The sequence below is a fragment of the Melitaea cinxia genome, chromosome Z (assembly GCF_905220565.1).
Source record: "Melitaea cinxia chromosome Z, ilMelCinx1.1, whole genome shotgun sequence".
Lineage (NCBI taxonomy): Eukaryota > Metazoa > Arthropoda > Insecta > Lepidoptera > Nymphalidae > Melitaea > Melitaea cinxia.
In genome coordinates this window covers 6,911,184-6,932,190 of record NC_059424.1, presented here as the reverse complement: position 1 = coordinate 6,932,190, position 21,007 = coordinate 6,911,184, and the positions used below count along the sequence as shown (strand labels likewise).

General features: G+C 31.7%; 1 protein-coding gene across 1 annotated transcript in view; it reads left to right on the top strand.

Annotated features, from left to right (window-relative positions):
• Nucleotides 1–21,007, top strand: part of LOC123668537 (adenylate cyclase type 6-like) — a 143,271-nt gene that overhangs the window by 91,104 nt on the left and 31,160 nt on the right. The window contains exons 5-11 of the mRNA XM_045602270.1: nucleotides 11,469–11,659; nucleotides 11,876–12,039; nucleotides 13,083–13,203; nucleotides 15,476–15,632; nucleotides 16,087–16,236; nucleotides 18,835–18,956; nucleotides 19,583–19,675. Coding sequence (XP_045458226.1) covers nucleotides 11,469–11,659; nucleotides 11,876–12,039; nucleotides 13,083–13,203; nucleotides 15,476–15,632; nucleotides 16,087–16,236; nucleotides 18,835–18,956; nucleotides 19,583–19,675 — 998 coding nt within the window. The remainder of the gene's footprint in view (nucleotides 1–11,468; nucleotides 11,660–11,875; nucleotides 12,040–13,082; nucleotides 13,204–15,475; nucleotides 15,633–16,086; nucleotides 16,237–18,834; nucleotides 18,957–19,582; nucleotides 19,676–21,007) is intronic.

Below are 21,007 nucleotides of genomic sequence, written 5' to 3'. Positions count from 1 at the left end.
ATTATTTTTTTTTTTTAGAATTTTTCTCTCCGTAAGAACCATCCTCGTACTTCAAGGAATATTTTAAAAGAAGAATTAGCGAAATCGGTCCAACCGTTCTCGAGTTTTGCGCTTAGCAACACATTCAGCGACTCATTTTTATATTATAGATTAGCATTGCACCCGTGCGAAGCCGGGGCGGGTCGCTAGTAAATTATTAAAAGTAACGAAGTGCAGAGCATTGACACTACTGTTTTTTATTATTATTTAATGTTATTCGAAAATCAGGTAGTATTTATTTTTATTTAACTTCCTATTGGGCTTTAATACTTCTTGCATATAGCAAATATATTCATATATAGTAAATTATTGCTGAAACTTTTCCCAAAGATTTAATTGTTGTGAAGAAAAGTTATAATGATATTGATAACAGTGGCCTAGCTAGTCTAAAGCGAAGTGAGCCCACGCCTAACGCCACAGCATTTTAAGGGGCCTCGTATTACTTTCAGTTTTTAACTTGACTAGTACATATTACATATAGCACCTCTGATTGTTTCGTTCACGACTATAGTATCAGTTACAATAGACATACAAATCTTTTATATATAAAATAAGACATGGTATATACTATATATATGATATAAAGACACGGACGCAAAGTAAATAGGAAGCTAATTGGGTGTTCTATTTGATAACACAACGTACATTTCAATAAAACCTTGGATTCTTACTGAGATTATTTTTTCATAAAAGTTAAAAATAAAAATTATTATTATACTAGCAGAGAGTAAACGGGTAGTCGCCTGCGCTAACGTTCCTTTTTATCCGATTAAAAACTTTTCAAATAACCAAGGAAAGGAGAGCGTAAAACAAATTAACCTTCAAGACTGCATTAAGTTTTTACCCAATTTCGTGTACTCTCATTTAATATTTACTAAGTGTCTTGAAAATCTTAACTTTAAGCTAGAAGGTATATTTTTTTTTAAAGGAATATCTTTTTTGCAATATGATCATTATTATTTAATTAGGTATCTAAAGAATTGTAAATTTATGATAAGTTGTAGTATTGTTGTGTTACACAATTAGATATTTTTGTTTACGAAAATAAACGTCTTCTTCTTTACATGTTATTAAAACTAGATTTGAGATAAAAATTATTCCTGATTGTTCAAATCCTTAACAACTTATACAAAGTTCTCGAGTTTTGCACTTAGCAATTTTATTTGTGTAGATATTTTTTATACGATTTATATAGTTTTAACTACTTCAATAAAATTTAATAAGTCACGTGCTGAAAGCAAATGGTTTGTAAGGCAGAGAGTATGGTGTAATGGTTTGTAAAGTTCCTCGTTTGTTGAAACACACACTAAATCGGGACATACGCGGAAGAAATCAAAGGATACGTCCTGTAGCTAATAGTTAGGATTTTATTTTTATTTTTATATTTTATTTATTTTACTATTACCTATAAACCAGTATTTTTAATTGGGTTTATTTCAAAATTTGCGTTCTATTTTATCGTATAGTTATTGATCGTAGTAAGACAGTAGATGGTTATGTAGTTTAATTTGCAAACAAAGTCTGCTGTTCAAATATTGGGTAAGGTTAGTCTCGGATTACAAGTGTTTGAGAATATCAAGTCTTTAACTAGATGGACAAGGGATTGCGGTATCTTAAGATACAGTAGATGAGCAGATAAATCGTCTAACTATAAATTAAAAGTTAACGTAGCCGTCTGTTGTATGAAATATTTTATTTTTAATTTTTAATAACATTATTTAAGTTAATGTCAAGTGCAATTAAGTTTATCCTTGAACGCTATAAGTGTAAAAAAACATTGAATTAAATTTAGGAAGCGCAGCACCGATTGAAATTATATAATATACTAGATATGCCCGCGACTTCATCCGTGTGAAATTTAACAAAAAGTTATTTTTCAGTTCGCAGAGTTATAAAATAAATAAATATCTAAAATAGTCCCACCAGTGGAAGTCCCGTCAAAATCGGTCCAACCGTTTCAGAGATTAGCCGGAACAAACAGACAGACAGACGGACAGACAGACAAAAATTGCAAAAAAAATGTTATTTTAGTATATGTACCGTGTATACGTCCATATGCAGTCAGTAAAAAGTACTTATTTTAATATTACAAAGAGACATTCCAATTTTATTTATTTGTGTAGATTTATTTTATATAATAAAATATTTAATTTCGATATCGAAAGCGTAATGTAGTAGTAGATAATGGGTCTATCCATTCGTTTTTTTTTTTTTTTTTAATAAGAATAAATATAACTACTAGTATACTTTTTTGACTCCTTGATTAGCAATAAAACATTTGTTATTATTCGCAGCAGAGTAAAATTGGAGGTTATAATTATAATTATTCTATGTTGTAAATTTATTACGCGTCGTAAAGATCTTTCGTAAAATTTAGATTAGAGAAAATATTAGGTAATCCCTTCACTCGAAGACAGTATCTGGCTCAAAACGCCGACTTTAAAGTTAGACGCTACGGTATAACGAAATTCCATTTACGAAATCCGAATCTAAATTAATCAATTTAAGTGTAAGAATAATCAACTACCATCTGACTTGAACTTTACATTGTACCATCAAATTTTGTATAATCTATACTCTATACAAATAAATAAAATTGGTGTGTCTGTTTGTAATATTAAAATAACCGCTTTTTATTAAATGCATATGGATGTATACACGGTACATATACCAAAATAACATTTTTTAAAATTTTGGTCTATCTGTTTGTCTGCCTGTCTGTCTGTCTGTTTGCTCCGGCTAATCTCTAAAACGGCTGGACCGATTTTGACGAGACTTTTACTGGTAAAAAGCTGATGTAATAAGGACTACTTACGGAGGATACTTTTAAGGCTGCTTTTATTTTAAAAATTTATTTATTTTATAACTCTACGAACTGAAGGATAACTTTTTGTTTATTTCCACGCGGACAAAATCACCGGCACGGCTAGTTAAAAATAAATGAAGAAGACATTAAAGCCGTTCACTCCAACCTCAATCTGACGGTAAATAATACAACTTTTATTTTATTCCGAACGTGTTACACAAATTCAAAATTTATAATATAATTAATGGAGTAAAACTTTAGCTTAAAAATATTGCTTGATATAAGTTTGATGCTTTTGTCTGTATCTGTCTTTCTGTATTCGTCTTAAATCGTAAATGACAATGATTGAAAACAACTTTTATTCGTGTAATAAAATAACATTAAATTTTGATACACTGTTTTGTTATTAGTAAACAAATTATAAATATAGTACTATTTCGTGAAATAATTACGGTACAAGTATAATTATAGTCAAATCACACAGAATTAAGTGATACGGTGCAGCAGTCAGTAGTCATCGGAACCTATCCCTAATATATATCTCAGTTTTATATAAGGAGATCAAAAGTAAACTAAAAAATAAAATAATTGTAATTTACTTTACTGTAATAAAGATTACATATGATGAAAATATTATTCGTGTGTATTATAAATATCTAAATAATAAAATTCCGATCACATTCTCTTTAATAACTTGTAAGAGTTGTTGAAATATCTTCCCCGTCTTAATATACTAAACTAATATCGGAAAATGTGGAAGGGTAAAGAGGTAAAAGTCTCCGCCTTACTACCGTACTACAATTTAAGATCATCGTGAATGAACTCTGTGCCACCGGCAGCTTTGTATGCCAACATTTATTTATTTATATAGTTGGAGAAATGAAGTTCATATGTGCAATAATTGGTAACTTGTTTTATCAATAAACAGTTAAATTTTAAAACTTTAAAAATAAGGAAAACCCTGTGCCAAATATGCGCTTATAATATAAGATCAAGATTATTCATTATTATTTATGATTATTTATTAGATTATAGATCAAGATCAAGTTTTTGCAGCGCACGTCAGAGTAGCTCGCAGATGGCAGATTTTTTTCCGACTTACTTGACAATTATCGTTATATCTTGAACAATCCACACACTATCTTTAAAAATTATAGCCCATGTGATATTTTAATGTATAAGCTATATTATTGTAAACTTTTATAAAAATCTATTCTCTAGTTTTTGCGTGAAAGAGGAACAAACATCCATACATCCATACATCCATACATACAAACTTTCGCGCTTATAATATTAGTAGGATATGCAACTGTACGGTGCACTCTTTTATAACAATAAAACAGTGCACTCTTAAAAAGTTAATTGTTTTTGCTGAACTGTTTAATCACATCAATTGCATTTTTTTCTGTAAAAAAATAAATATGTGTTATAAAATTTACGTTTTTACCTTTTTGCTTAATTTTATATATCAACCACGACACTTTATATCACAACTGTATCTTATTCAGTACCTACATGCTTACGCACTCACGCTCACGTGAATTACTAAACAATAATGGAACCAGATATAAGGCAAGATGTTTGCAATCGCAACAGTTCTAATATCAGGTGTTGTCTCGCATAGAGAAATACACCTTGTAGTCTTTAGGTATAACATGCTACACTATCATTTCAAAACACATGATTAATCTAACGAGAATCTCCTTTGAAAGACAATATATTTGCAACAGATGCATTGTACGTCTAGATAACGTTCAATGCGGTAGGTAACATAATTTATCTAATATATAAAATTCTCGTGTCGCGGTATTTGTAGTTAAACTCCTCCGAAACGGCTTGACTGATTCTCGTGAAATTTTTATGCATATTGAGTGGGTCTGAGAATCGATCAACATCTATTTTTCATCCCCTAAGTGTTAAGGGTAGTCCACCCCTAATTTTTTTTTAATTTTTAGATAAATTATTTATTTTTTATTTTATTATGATTTGGCGTTGAAAAATATATACAACCCTAAATTTTCACCCTTCTACCACCAACCCCTATTTTTAAATAGCGTTTAGCGGCAAGATAACGTTTGCCGAGTCAGCTAGTATAATATAAATATGTCAATCAAAAAGGCACAACAAATACACTATTCTAGGCTAGCTATTGAGAGACTCACAGTCGTAACAATCGAAGCTGTAAACAATATTCTCAACCTCGATGACACAAGACGAGGGACCACTACGTATCACGATCAATATCCGGCCGCAACATCTCGACTCAATATCGAATCATCTAAGATGCGGCCAAATGTATTCAGTGTGCTATTACTAGTCATTATTAGTGAAAATTTAACGATAACATGACATGATTTTTTGCTTTATTTTTAAGAAATTCAATTCATCAATACATGTTACCAAAAATTGTATGAAATAAAAGCATTATACGAGTACGTGATATACACGTGCAATGTCTTTGTCGAGTACGAGTTCAAGTTAAAATGGAAAGATCAAATTTTATATGATTTTTTTTAATCTATATGATGAGGCGTTGGTGCAGCGGTCACAGCGCTGGCTGTTGTGATGGTGGTTGCGGGTTTGGTCACGACACGACATACAATTGTATTGCCCATATAGACGTTTGTCGTGGTTTGGATGTTTGTGTACGAGTATGTGTATTGTGTGTCTGTCCGGTCTTACAGGACAAATACCTACTGGTGAAGCGTTTATTTATTAGCGTTAATTTAAGTACATCTCAAAACGCTTTACAAAATCACAATAACTATGTAAATAATTCCAATCCTGATGTTAAAATACCAATAAAACATATTCTTTAGATACAAATGTAATTGAGTCATTCGCTTAGTAATATATATCATACATTACCAATATATTGTACATACATATATCAAGCTACCATGCTATTCATACTACATTTCTAACAACATACCTTTTTTACTTTGAACGATGTTGTAACATTTCATAATACGTGTCATCATCAATACATGTCAATGATGTCAAAATGTCAATACAATACCTTTCTCATAGGTTTGCTTTTATTATTTTTCTTTTTAGTTACTATACCTTAGTAATACATTCCTTCCTATTATATCTGTCAAACTACAAGTCATATTTAGACAAATTAGTTTCATCAGAAGTGTCTTAATTCGTATTATTTATTTTTGTGTTATCCACACATTAGGGAATTCTAAACATTTTTAATATCACATAAAAAATCGGCCGTTCCAGCGGGGATCGAACCTGCATCTCCGACTAACCGTGTCGGTGCTCTAGCCAATTAAGCTATGGAACGATGTACCCACTAGATCGAAATTTTGATTTTTTTTTTTTTTTTAAATATATAGACTAGCGCTTGACTGCGATCTCACCTGAAGTCAAAGTGAAGATGCAGCCTAAGGTGGTGCGCGCTTGCCTAGAAGATGCCTATTCACTCTTGATTTAAAGATACCCAAGTTATAGTTCGTTGGAAAAACGGAAGCCGGAAGGGCATTCCAAATTTTTGCGGTGCGTATTAGGAACGAGGAAGCAAATCGTTTAGTGCGAGATCGTGGAATTTCAACCACATAGCGGTGCAGATTCATGCGATGCCTTGCGGTTCGGTGGTAGAAAGGTGATGGTGGAACCAAATTATGTAATTCTAGAGCACACTCTCCGAAATATAACCTGTAAAATACCGACAAACAGGCAACCTTACGCCGATGCTCGAGACTTTGAAGTCTAGAGCGAACAAGCGATTTGTCACCGATGAGTCTTCTGGCGCGTCGATCCACAGAATCCAAAGCAGCGAGCTGGTACTTGGCAGAGCCATCCCATAAGTGGCTGCAGTACTCCATACACGATCGAACTTGTGCTTGGTAGAGAGTAAGAAGCTGTTCCGGTGTGAAGTACTGCCTGACTTTATTGAGGATGCCAAGTTTCTTACCAGCAATTTTTGCCTTGGATTCTATGCATTGTCCGAAGTTCATATTAGACGAAATATTTATGCCTAGAAGATCAATACTATTGGTGATCGGTACAGATACACCCCGGAAAGTCGGAGCTAATGGGAATGGACTCCGTTTAGCAGTGAAAAGACACGCTTGTGTTTTGGAAGCATTAAATTTGACTAGGTTGGCGTCGCCCCAATCGGATACCTCTTTCAAAGCCAAATTCATGCGTTAAAAATGATATGATGATTTTTTTTATTCAGTTCTAAGCGACCGTGGCGCCGTCTATAGTGAGCTCTTTACAGAACCGGTAACTATTCAAAGTTTCATATTACAATGAAAACCTTCGACAGAAGACGACACTTTTTATTTGTTATTTTAATAAAAGTTATGTAACGCATTTCACAGAGAGGTGTGCATTCTCTTTATATATAGTTTTTTTTTTTTGTACGTTTTAAAAAATTACATCCGTTAATAAGCACAAAAAATATTATCTTTTACTTACTTTTCTATAAAAAACATAGACACTGAATAGAAATATTGAAACAGTGGAAAAACGTTTTATGTTATGTATTGATGTGGCATCTTCTATTGGATATAAAGTGACGTACATTTTTTTAGTTTTTAACTTTTTTTTGTTCTCTTGATATTAATCATTAAATACCTACTACATTACTACCGTATTGACACTCGATTTAAGTCTGAAGATTTTCTACACATACCTCAAAATTTTACATAAATAAAATGTGCTTAAATTTTGTTACAAAATTTAATAATAATGGAGGAAAAGAACGCCACGCTCCAAAACATAATTATGAACATCTTTTGCTCCATAAATGTAAAATATTACAAGGGAAAATTACATTTAAAACTAAATAAGCTGTTGATTGAAGAATAGGAGATAACATTTGAATGCTTGTTTTTAAACAGAAAACATATATATTTAGTACTAAACAAGGAAACATAAGTAACATTGGCACTTTTCTATAATTTTTTTTCCTGTATCTAACGAATAAACAAATAATGATAAAAACAAAACAATCTGGTAATAATTATGAAGTAGTAATTGTTTTGTTAGTGTATTTCTAGTTCTAACATCATCTATTAAATTATAGTAACACCCGATTAGAATTTCTTAGAAACTGTATAAACAGTATATTGTGTGGTTACGGCATCAAAGAATATAGCCACCCCCTCTCTTCCTATGGGTGTCGTAAGAGGCGACTAAGGGATAACATAGTTTCACTACTACCTTGGAACCTAAAACGCCAACCGATGGCGGGATAACCATCCAACTGCTCGCTTTGAAATACACAGGCCGAAGACGAGCAACAGCGTCTTCGGTGCGACAATGCCAGCCATGCGGTCACCAACCCGCCTGCCCAGTGTGGTGACTATGGGCAAAACACATGAGTTCATGCCATTTTTGGCGTGAACTTGTGGAGGCCTATGTCCAGGAGTGGATTGCGCAAGGCTGCTGTGATGTGATGATGTGATGTATGAACAGTGAACTTGCTACGACTGTAGGATTTTTTTAGAGCAATAAGATAACGTCGTGGCTGTTATTGTTATATAATCAACATGTTTAAAGCTTTAAGTGTTAAGTTTGTTAAAAAAATTATTATAGGTTACTTTGAATTAATAGTTTTAAAAGCTAATCTAGCACATATTATTGTTTGTAGTCTAACGATTTAGACCGGTGCTTTTAGCTTTTGAAACCAAAAAACATTATAGTATGATGAAACTTACCCGCTTACCGGGGATGCTTTAAATACTCTGCGGCCAAAATCTGGAATGATATCCCACCGCCACTAAGGGAGCTGGCATCGACTGTCAATTTTAAAACAATATACAAAAAATACCTAATTAAGGAACAGGTACAGAACTTGTAAGAGCCGATTAATGATAAACGACTGTACCACCGGTACCTACTTATTTTTAATAAAATAAAAGAACGGCTGGAAGGGATGTTTAGTGTGTGATGTGTAATGTGTATGTGGGTGTACATGATGTATCTATATGTGTATCTATGTATTGATGTATATTTATTATATGTGTTCTTTATAATATTTGGTATTATTTGGTTACTACGTATGGTCTTGCTGAATTATTAGATACTATTTATTGGTTGCTGCCGCTGTCGTTCGCATGGTACCCGAGGTGGCTACTGAAAATCAGCGTGTGAAATTTAGGGATCTTACTATGGTCCCCGTATTTCCACAAGTGCTGAGTGGCCATCCTTTTTGTGACGGTACTCTGCTGTACAGGTGTAAATAACTTTGGTAGATGAATTTTGTTGCTTTTTTTTATTTTTACTCTTTTCGCTTTATTTTTTATTTTAATTTTTTTTTCATTTGATAAAATTTTACTTTTCTTATTTTAAACCAATTATTTAAATTTTTAGTTACATTTTTACTTAATTTTGACTTTTTTTTTCTTTTTACTTTTTTAATGTATTTGTGCTCTCATTGTGTTTGTTGTATGTCTGTAAGCAGTGTATGTGTCTCAAATAAATTTATTTCTTTCTTTCTTTCTTTCTTTCTTAAACTCATTGTAAAAGGTAGAGAATACAAGAAAAATTAAAGGAAAAATAAATTACGGGTGATCTGGGGTCGGGAAGTGGTGGAGAGGGGGGACATTTAAGGGTAAAAAAACGGTTTATCTCGATTTCCGGCTAAACTACAAGTCCTATGGAAAAAAAGTTCACAGGCAAAGTTATAGGTAGTAAAAAAAATCTACAACTTTTGTTTAACACTTTTTTCACATAACCTCAAAATTCCTATGAAAAAAATCAGAAAACCAAGTTTCCGGTTTTTTATTTTTATCATTTACGAGAAAAAATTTTGTTTTACGGAATATAAATTTTTTCGCCTTATTTTGACAATATCGAAAAAGCACTCAAAAAGTTCTCACGTCAAAATATCAGCATTTTTAAAAAAGTCGGTGGGCTTTTTGTTCGCTGAAATCTCTATTTTCTGATGGTGGAAAAAAATATACAATACTATGGTAAATGTTTTCAGAAAATCCAAAAAAATGTTTAGAAAAAAAAAATATTGAACAAGACATCTACAATATTTTGAGAAAGTTGCAGAATCTTCTTTAAATTATCTACGAAGAAGCTTATTTATTGCAATTTTAAGAAAGCTTATATACCTGAGCGACCTGCGGAAAATTGTAGCCTATCAAAAACTATTTCATAGAGAAATGGGGAAAAGGGTAGGATATTCTGGGCCTTACTACCTGTAGCAAACGCACCTCCACAAAGAAAACGATAGGTGGCTTCTTACTACATTTGAGTCAGACCAGGAATAATCTGCAGATGGAATCGATGTTCAGAACGTTAATAGGCACCCAGCAACAAAATAGAATGCACCCACGTACCTTAGAAAATCGATGATGACTTCCACTATCGATCGGGTACACCAGCTGGTTGGATTCTGCACATCACATCAAAAGTTTTGGAGCAATTGCTAAGCTGCTGTTATATCTTTGTAATCTCAGAAACGGCTAACGGCTCTGATTTAGATGTGTAAGCTTCACTTAACATTTAATGATTATTTTATATCAATCGGCTTATAAATAAAAAAGTTATGCCAATTAAAAGAATCACGTCGGACATGTAAAGTCACTAGCACAGGACGGATGAAGTTGCGAGCACAGCTAGTGTACAATAAATCAAATAATTGTACAAAGCTTAAATGAATTGTACAAATAATAAATTGAATATGAATAGCATTTTACTGATTTTCTTTAAGACAATTATATGGAACTAATAAGAATTTTAAATGAATCTATGGCTTCCAATCTTTCTAAAATCTTGAAAAAAAAATCAAAAAGGCGTGGTCGTTTTAACTCTATATTCACATACTTTTTGTATTAATTTTGTCATTCCACCGTTTGCCTTAATTATGCTCGTTTAGTATAATTAATGATTTGTGGTAACTCATGCCAGAATAAATTTAATATAATTGTGTTTGCTCGCAAACGAAAAAAAACCGACTTCAATAACATCGACGAAAAAAAAATAGTCAAGTAACTACGCCTTATCAAAGATTACTGAAAAAGTAGTAATCAGATCTCAATAAAATTTATATGTGACCACATGACAAACATCAGCTTTCGATTCAATTAAAAATTATTAAAATCGGTACAGCCAGTAAAAAGTTGTTGCGGATTTTAAAGAGTTTCTCTCGATTTCTCTGAGATCCCATCATCAGATCCTGGTTATCATGGTACTAAACTAGGGATATCTTCTTTCCAACAAAAAAAGAATTATCAAAATCGGTACACCCAGTAGAAAGTTATGCGGTATAATACAACGTAGGTCGACGAAAAAAGCGTCAAGTAAAAACGCATTATTAGAACTCGAAAAGTAGTTGTTAGATCTCAAATAAAAAATGGGATCAATTGACACACACCAACTTTCGATTAAAAAAAAATTGTCGTAATCGGTCCACACGGTCAAAAGTTCTGATGTAACATACATTAAAAAAAAAATATAGTCGAATTGAGAACCTCCTCCTTTTTTGGAAGTCGGTTAAAAATTAATATATGTCCATAAGACTCAATTAAAACTTTAAAGTTTTGATAGATCTTCGTCAAATACATTATCTGTTTAATGAAATAAAACTGCTCATTGGTTAACTTATTTCCTTGTTTATTATTATTAACAAAAATCACAACATTTGTTTCAGGTCGAAATGCTATACCAGCGCTATTTTCTGCGCATGAACCAAACGAATATGGCACACTTAATCGGACTATTACTGGTGGTCGCCGTGATGCTGTCGTCCGTAGAAATTAAGACACTACTCATAGCACAAGGCTTTCTTGCCGACCTCTTACCCTTCACTATTTCGAAAATACTGGATACAGAACAAAAAGAGTATGACTGGCTTTTTATCATATCTTCTTACAAAAATGTAACAAATATTAATTTTTACAATATCTCAAATTTTATCTTACCTGGATTCATTATACTCTGCACGAAAAATGATTGAGATAAATAAACTTATTCAAGCTTAACAATTTTTAAGTTGTAAGTCTTTCATACTATTTCATTGTGTGAATTATAAAACCTAGATTAATATTTTTACCGTAGTGAATCCGATGAATTGCAAGAAACAACGCCGTCTACGACGATGAGCTATCAGGACCTCATGAGACAAAACTCGATGAGAATCAAACAATCATACTACGAGAAAGAGCGTCTCGTTCACATGGTTAATACTATTATCCTCGGAATTGTCGCACTAATTTATACCTGTGAGTATTATAGTTGCAGGTTACTGAAACATGTAATCGAATACTAAATTAATAAAATATACAGCACACACCTAGCTAAAAGCAATATGTAGCAGTTTCAAGCGGTAATTTAAAGTTTAATGAAAGAAAATCTACGAATGATCTTAGAAGCCGCGTCAAAAGTAGTTTTGTAAAGAATAAATTCGTTTTCAAAAACAAAATACTGACTTATATGCGGTAAATACGCGGCGGTATTTATATATAACATATATATAATATAATATTTCGACTCCATCCTTCTGTTTCATTCAGTTTCATGTAACGTAGATTTTACATTCATCTTCATACAATTATTTATTGTTCAGGAACCGAACAGTAATTACTTATACTTTTCATTTGTTTTAATGGAACACAATTCAATGGTAAATTTTATAATTTTTTATAATTATTTGTTGATATGACTTAATAAATACCATATTAAAATAATGGTATTTATTAAGTCATATCAACAAATATTGTAACTACTTAAAATAAAATAAGAGACCCGGATTTTCTCGTAACGGTTCCACCCTATATTCGACAAGCATTTTCTCACCAGAGTAGCTAACGAGCACTTCATTAAAGAATAGATCAAATTTCATTTTCGAGTGACAATATTTTGTGATTTGTATTACAAGCGTTGTTACAGATGGGAAATGATTCCATTTTATTAGAATTGGATTACCTATGTTTTTTTATAAAGTTGTGAGCGTAAACAAAATGCGTAATTTAAACATCGGTTGCTGTAAGTTTCGTGTGATGATAATTATAATTTGAGGTTGATCTTCGACATTTTCAGTCATAAGCGGGACACATCATTTACTAAACAACTTGTTAATTTGTAGTTTACGCTTTATTCGGTTAAATAATTTTAATGCTAATAAAAGATGGCAAGGAACTTATTTTGAAGAGTGTTATTTATTCCATTAGATAAACGATACAATTTTTTACATATTTCATTGTTTACTGAGAAATTACTGTAATCAGAAATAATAAAATGTTAATAAAATCAAGTGTAATTTCAGGCTTACTGGCATGCTTGAGCCGACCAGCTATCAACGAGATTTACCTGCTAACGATCTCATACGTTGTACTCATCACATTTCTGCTGATTGAGTGCTCATTTGCTGGAACTGCTGTCGTAAGGTAATTTTAATTCTATCAAGATTAACTCTTACTTTTCTTAACAAATCGCCATCGAGCTTTGGTACAATGTATATAGGATGTTCGACACCTAGCTGCAGTTTCTATAGGTGTTAAAGGTTACGTTCCACGTGAAAATAAAATCCTAACTCTTTTTCAAATTTCACTTTGTCTTAATACACTACTCTAATAACATACTTCTTCATAAACATTTAATACTATTTTTCTTAGCCCTAAAAGGCGTCGATAAAATGAAATTTACTTTAATGAATATTAATTATTAGTTAATTAATATTATTACCAACTGCCGCGTACAACTAAATAATAAACCGCATATGGAAATGAATTCTCTATCTCGTAGAATGTTTTTATTGTAAATTTTAGCCGTGCTTATGCGCTCACGAAAGGTATCATGCGGGTCGAGTCTATCAAAGTAGTTCGTCTATTTAAACGAAGTCAAAAACTCAATAGTGTAAGATCTCAGGCACTCCAGACCTTTCTAATTCTTTGAAGTACAAAATATATACAGTAAAGTAGTATTACTAGTTCGGCAAACAAGCGTATGATCCACATGATGGTAAGCGATTACCACAGCCTGTAAACGCCTGTAACAGTAGATATCCCATCCCCTCCCCAGGAGCTCTGGTAATCTTTCACCACAGAAACACAATACTTGAATCCAGTGCTATTTACGTCCCCAAACCTGTTGCTCCAAACTCTTAGGATATTCTGCTGTACCTTATCTTTTCATAAATCCAAATTTCATAAATCCAACTTGCTTCCTTGGGAACCACGATTGATATTGTCTTTAAACACGTCAATTCTGTCAAAGACAAATTTCTATCATGGACATCGAAAGGACAATCGAAGTGTGGTTAATAGTCACAGTATTAGATTTTTTTATTTTTTTATCTTATTTTTATTGGGAAACAAACAAAAGCAATAGTACATTCGTACACAACATACCACGAACACATTTTTCAAACAAGTTATTTTAAACAAGTAGATCTAAAGAGAAGACACAAAATTAATTGTTTATCAATAAAGTATAATTTACCTGATTAAGGCGATCGGAACGGTTAATGCATAGAAAATCGTTGTTTTAAAATAAGTCTTTGGTGCGACAAAGCCAGCCTGCGATCACCAACCCGCCAGCCCAGCGTGGTGACTATGGGAAACTCACACGAGTTCACGCCATTTTTGCGCGAACTAGTGGGGGCTTATGTCCAGCAATGGACTACGATAGGCTGGAGTGATAAAGCAACGAGATTATTTAATGATTTTCTTATCTTATCCAAAACCACGCGAAATTGCGAATTACTTTTCAACCTAATTATTTTTCTTCGCTTTATTTTTCTTTTTTAAGGGATAATCTTCTTGTCGTGATAAAATTGAATCAAAGCAAGGTATATTTTACGAAAATATTCTTCAGGAACCGCTGGATCAAATAATTTTTTTACAAACTTAAATATGTCTAACTTAGACGAATCATGCTATTGAATTTATTGTATATACAATTATACAAGTACAGATTTATAAAACTGCGATTTGGTTAATTTGTTTCTTCTCGTCATATTTAAAAGACCAATTCTTCAAGGCTAATCGAGTACATTCTACCTAGTATGAGTACTCTATATAATAGGTAGACAAATTCTGTTTCGACCTATTCATCAATTTAAGATAAGTCAACGATCCACGGAGAGGAATGAGTTTCCATGTCACTTATGTGCTTTTTGCTTTTTAGACAAAAATGAAAGTCATTTTTGGGAAAAAATATTTTATCACCCTCTATTTATTAGCTTTTTTTATTTAGAAACCTAAAGATAAAGGCATTACTTAAGTGAGGGTGAGGCAGCAGGAAATTTCCTGCTCGAAATATGGAGCAGTCCAACTGGGGTGTTACCTCGACATCATAAAATATTACAATTAAATAATACAGTTTTTTGTGTTCCTGTTGGTGAGTAAGGTGTTCCGAACACCTGACATTTGGGGATAGGGTTGGCAACTCTCTTGCGATGCTTCTGGTGTTGCAGATGTCTATAAGCTATAGTAATCGCTTACCATCAGGTGAGCCATACGCTTGTGTGCCGACTTAGTTGTGTAAAATAAATAAATAATAACTTAGTTGCTGTTTTTAAAAAAATTACCGTAATTTTTTGTCTATAACTTGTCGCATCTCATTTATTGTTATTTTATATTTCCAAATGTGTTATTGTTTTGTAAAAAATGTTTACCTTAGGATGAAATGTTAGCCTGTATTGTTTACATGTCCCAGATCCCTGGACTTAAGCTGCGGAACTTGTGCATTGTTTACGTATCTTACCTATGCAACACTACCCCTGAGACTACACGAGGCGACATTGGGCGGCGTTGCACTTGCGGCAATTAATATCGGAGCACAGCTAATAATGAACAGGGCTACGGCTGCCCAGGTAAGGAACGATAGATTGCATCTAATCAATGTTGCGTTTCAAAGCATTCTTCCAACTGAAAGTAATATCTAGGTTCTTCGTTCTATTGCTGTATGACTATTATATTTTTTTTCCTTATTTATTTATTTGATAACTAAATTTTATTTATTTTATGAATAAAATAAATGGATAGCACTACTTAAATTTGAAATGGAAACGAGTTTTTGCAGTTCGCAGCGACGTAAACGGGATAATTAATATTAATCAATCATGACAATGTTCATATTTTTACAAATAACAATGTATTTACTCCAACGGGGTTAATATTCAATTACATAAAATTAATAATTGATTTTGCTTTTATAATATTTAAATTTTATCGATAAAATATCTACATTTCGATTTTAATCTTATTATTTTGGTAACAATTATGAAATAAAGTATCACAAAATTAATTTACAAACTATACCAACAGATTCTGTCAAACTTGGTAACATTGATTGCCTGCAACGTAGCTGGTATCATGACTCACCATTCCCGTGAACTTGCCCAACGTCGCGCTTTCCTGGAGACAAGGGACTGCGTTGAAGCTCGCCTGATCACGCAGCGAGAAAATCAACAACAAGTAAACTACTCTTTAATATTTGTACTTAATGTAATGTCTAATCTATGCCCGCGACTTCATCCGCGTGGAATATAAAAAACTATGGTCAGTTCGCAGAGTTACAAAATAAATAAATTTCTAAAATAAAAGTAAGCTAAGTTACTGCTTTTTACATCAGCTATCTGCCAGTGAAAGTCCCTTCAAAATCAGTTCGGTCGTTCCAAAAATAAGCCGGAACAAACAGACAGACAGACGGACAAAAATTTAAAAAAAAATCTTGATATATGTACTGTGTATACGCATATCCATACGCATTTGGTAAAAAGCGGATATTTTAATATTACAAACAGACACTTCAATTTTACTTATTTCTATTGATGTATATATATATATATATATATATATATATATATATATGTATGTATGTGTAGATATAGATTTTTTTAATAAAAAACAATAATCTATATAAATAAAAATAAATGTTGCTAAGCGCATAACTCGAGAATGGCTCGAACAATCCGGCTGATTTATTTTTTGTATATTCCTTAAGGCCCACGGGAGGTTTTAATACAAAAAAAATTAAAAAATTAATTTTTATTATTAACTTTTGACATAGCGAAGTCTGTCCGGGCAGCTACTTAATAATAAATTAATAAATAATTAACATTATCATAAATTTTGTATTTACTTTTACATATAAATAATTGTTTGTTTTTTTTTTTATACAAAAGTTTCAATTGTTAAATTAAAAAGCGCGTAAAAATTACACATGTCAGAAGTGAAACTTCTTTGGCAAACTAATTTTTAAGTCTGACAAAATCGTTGCCGTTTCATGTTTTTTTTTTTTTAATATATAATAATTTTCAAACTCTTTGAATTTAATATTTTGTCATTTGGAATATTTTTCTTGCATGAGATAACGTTATAAGAAAAGAACATTTTCGGGTTTTATCGCGGTTTATTAAGTCTCTTCGATGTAAAGTATCCAAAGCTCTGGACATCTAAAAGACTTAATAAACCACTATAAAATCTGAAAAAGTTGTTTCATTATAATGAGTAAAATTCGCGTAAACATTACCGTAAATATGAGATAACGCTGCAAAATTTAAGCGCTTGCAGCACTTTTAAACGTGACATTACTGCAGAGAGATCGGAGTAGCCGTGTAATTAAAATTGTAATTTGAAAGATAATAAAGAGAAAATTAAACGTAATATGAACTTTCATCTACAGGTGATTTGATTCATAAAACTAGTCGGCCGATAAAAAGCATTTATATCGAATTTCAATATCTACACGTCTACACTAATTTGTAGATATGCTATACTTTTAGATTTTGTCAATCTCTTTTAAAATTACGTAGCGGCTATAGTTATTGTTGACTTCTATTGTTAGATCCAATATTTATAAAAAGATTTATCTAATCGGGTAACCCTGATTATAATTAAAAAGTTTTTTTTTCTGTTTTAAAAATCTATACTAATATTATAAAGTTGAAGAGTATGTTTGTTTGTTTGCTTGAATGAGCTAATCTCGATTTGAAAAATTTATTCAGCGTTAGATAGCCCATTTATCGATGGATATAGGCTATATATCATAACGATAAGACCAATAAGAGCGGAGCACCAATGAAAAATGTTTCAAAATCGGGCTGTTTTTCCTTTTGAGAGCTTCCGCTGCGTGCGTAATCGAATAAAGTTGCGCAAAAAATCATGTATGACATAATTGTTCCTATTCCATGAGGACGAAGTCGAAGGCAGAAGCTATAATTTATATAATAATAATTATTATTTATTTATTAAACAAATTTATTACAATGATTGAAGCCTCCTTTTAAGCGCGTTGCTAGTACCAGAAAATTCCGCTCATACATTGAAATAATATGATATGATATGATATGATATGATATGATATAACACAATAATATCATAACAACGTTATAAAAGGACTTTTACTACAACATAAACATTACACAAAATCGTTACATTAAAATTCAATTCGATAAACAAATTAAAAATATTACATTTTTAAAGATAATTAAATATTTTAAAGTAAAAGAAAAAATATATATATTTACATTTTAATGGTTTTAGACAAACATATAAAATTTATATTAAATAGCAATATAATAATTAAATTAAATTCTAAATAACGGTATAATTTGTAAAAATACTCACATCTCAATTAAAGACCATTAGAGACAGTCGAATTACGAACATTAAAAAATTCTTGTAAACTAAATTAATTTTAAAAAATATTCAGTTCACTGAAAAACCCCTCTCAGGGGAAGATAACCACATAACAGATAGTAGAGATGTAAAATCTCTACTGTACTACTATTGTAGTACAGTAGAGATTTTACTATTATTGTGGTACCACGTATTAACCTCCTCAAATAATTCGAATTAATTGAATAAATATCGGTGTGGCAAATATTCTATTATTATTACCAACATAAAGCATGTCACTAAATTGTAAAATAATACATGCAGCATAGGTACATACATATATATATATATATAACACACCCGTCATTACCTGAAAAACCTTATATCCAGTTCCCTCAAAGGATATGTTAAAATTTAATCCGCTAAAACATATTATTTTTGTATTCCGCTCAGGAACGATTACTGCTCTCGGTTCTACCTCGCCACGTCGCCATGGAGATGAAAGCGGACATTGCCAACCAACCTCGTCAGGAGCAATTTCACAAAATTTATATTCAAAGATACGAGAATGTGAGGTTAGTACAAAAATAAAATAATTGCTTTTATTAACATTTTCATAAATTTTACGTAATATATTGTAATGTAAATGTTTTTCAACTTCAAAAGATATAGATTTTTTATATATATCACTAGGTCACCTGATGGTAAGCGATTACCATAGCTTATAGACGTTTGCAACAGCAGAAACTTCGCGGGCAATAACTATAGTTTTGAAGTAAAAAATAAGTGTTACATTGAGTATTTTCAATTGTGTTCTACTCTATATTAATATTAAAGAGAAAAAAAAGATAAACTGTAATCTTTATATTCTAAAAAAAAATTTTCGAGCTAAAAAGCGCATGATTTAAAGTTTAAAAGACTAATTTTTTGTTTGATTAAATTAAACTGAAAAATTTTCAAAAAGTAACGATACCCTTGCACCTATTTTATTTGTTAACGTTTGCCCGCTCCGTTGAATTTATCTTAGCTTCAACCTTCACATTGTAATCAGCATGTTTCCGAAATATCCGGGAAACATCTCATCTCTTTGAATCATTCATTTAATTTTGGTCTAGTTCGAACATTAATCAAATTTACTTTCCCAATAGAAATGTATGATCTATATTTATATTATCTGTATTAATATTTCATATTTTTACAGCATCCTGTTTGCGGATATCTGCGGCTTCACATCTCTTTCAGACCAGTGCACTGCTGAGGAACTCGTTCGCTTGCTCAACGAACTTTTCGCTAGGTGAGTTATTATATATCGGTTTCGTGTGTGTACAATTTAATGTAAGACATGTACACACTGTGACATTTTAGCATATTTATGTCACTTCAAATACAATATTTCAATTTCACAGCGAATGCGATATCACGCGCTAATCTTGTCATATTCGTGATATGAAATTTAAATATCATTATGTATGAGGGCCCTTTATACACTATTTCGCGTTACTACTCTGCTTTTATGGCATGAATAATAACGCTGTGTGTATCATGACCTTCCCTTTCTGAATATATCTAACGAAACGAGAATTTTGAAACCGATAATTTTCAATAATAATTGTGTTTGCTAGCAATGAACGAAACCAACTTGAATTACATTGACAAGTAATACAACGTAAGTAGAAGAAACAAATAAACAAACGCACCAGTTGCCACTACGATTTACGAAGGTTCCCCTCGATTTCTCTGGGATGCCATCATCAGATGCTGATTTCCTTATCATGGTACCACCCTTGGGATATCTCCTTTCCAACAAAAAAATTAATACAAATTAAAAAGTAGCGAAAAAAAATCGCACAAAAATAATATGCCTTATGGATGTGTAGTAACCATAATGTGGAAACTGCTTATATAAAAAGTAATAAGCAAAAGTTTGCATGGTTGTACACTATACTTAAAGTACTACTATAAAAGAATAGAAAAAAAAATATGTTCAGAAAAAAAAATTAAAATAACTTACCGTTTTATTCTAACGAAAAAGCTACTATTGCCTACATAGAGTACAGTAAGTAATATATATGTTGAGGGCTTAGATAAATAATGTACATTTTCGCTACTGATGGTAACATTATAACTTTTTATGTGAGCATATATTTTGAATCGTGGTAAAGTTTATAAATAAAACATCCCCAATATAATTAACACAGACTGCTTTAAAAAAAATATGTATATTTATTGTTTTTATTAAGGTATTTTTGACGGAAATTTTCTATTTTAGATTGTATCAAACCTTCAAGAAACAAATGATTTTTATTATTAATTTACGAGTATATACGAGAGGACATATAATATAATAAATTAAGTGCTAATATTCCTTACATGACGCTATTTCAATAATGAACTGGCGTAAACCTATGATGATGAGTATACTTCATCATACAATCATACTAAAGGCAAAAGAGTAATAGTGTCGATAATTATCGAGGTCGTAATCCAATATCGCTACGTATCCTGGTAAACAGTACGGAAGATTTTGAGGCGTTGAAGAGATCAAACATTTCTTCCGTGCAATCATAAACTATGTTGTAATAAAAGAGATAGATTATAACTAACGGATACGTGTCATGAAAGATGG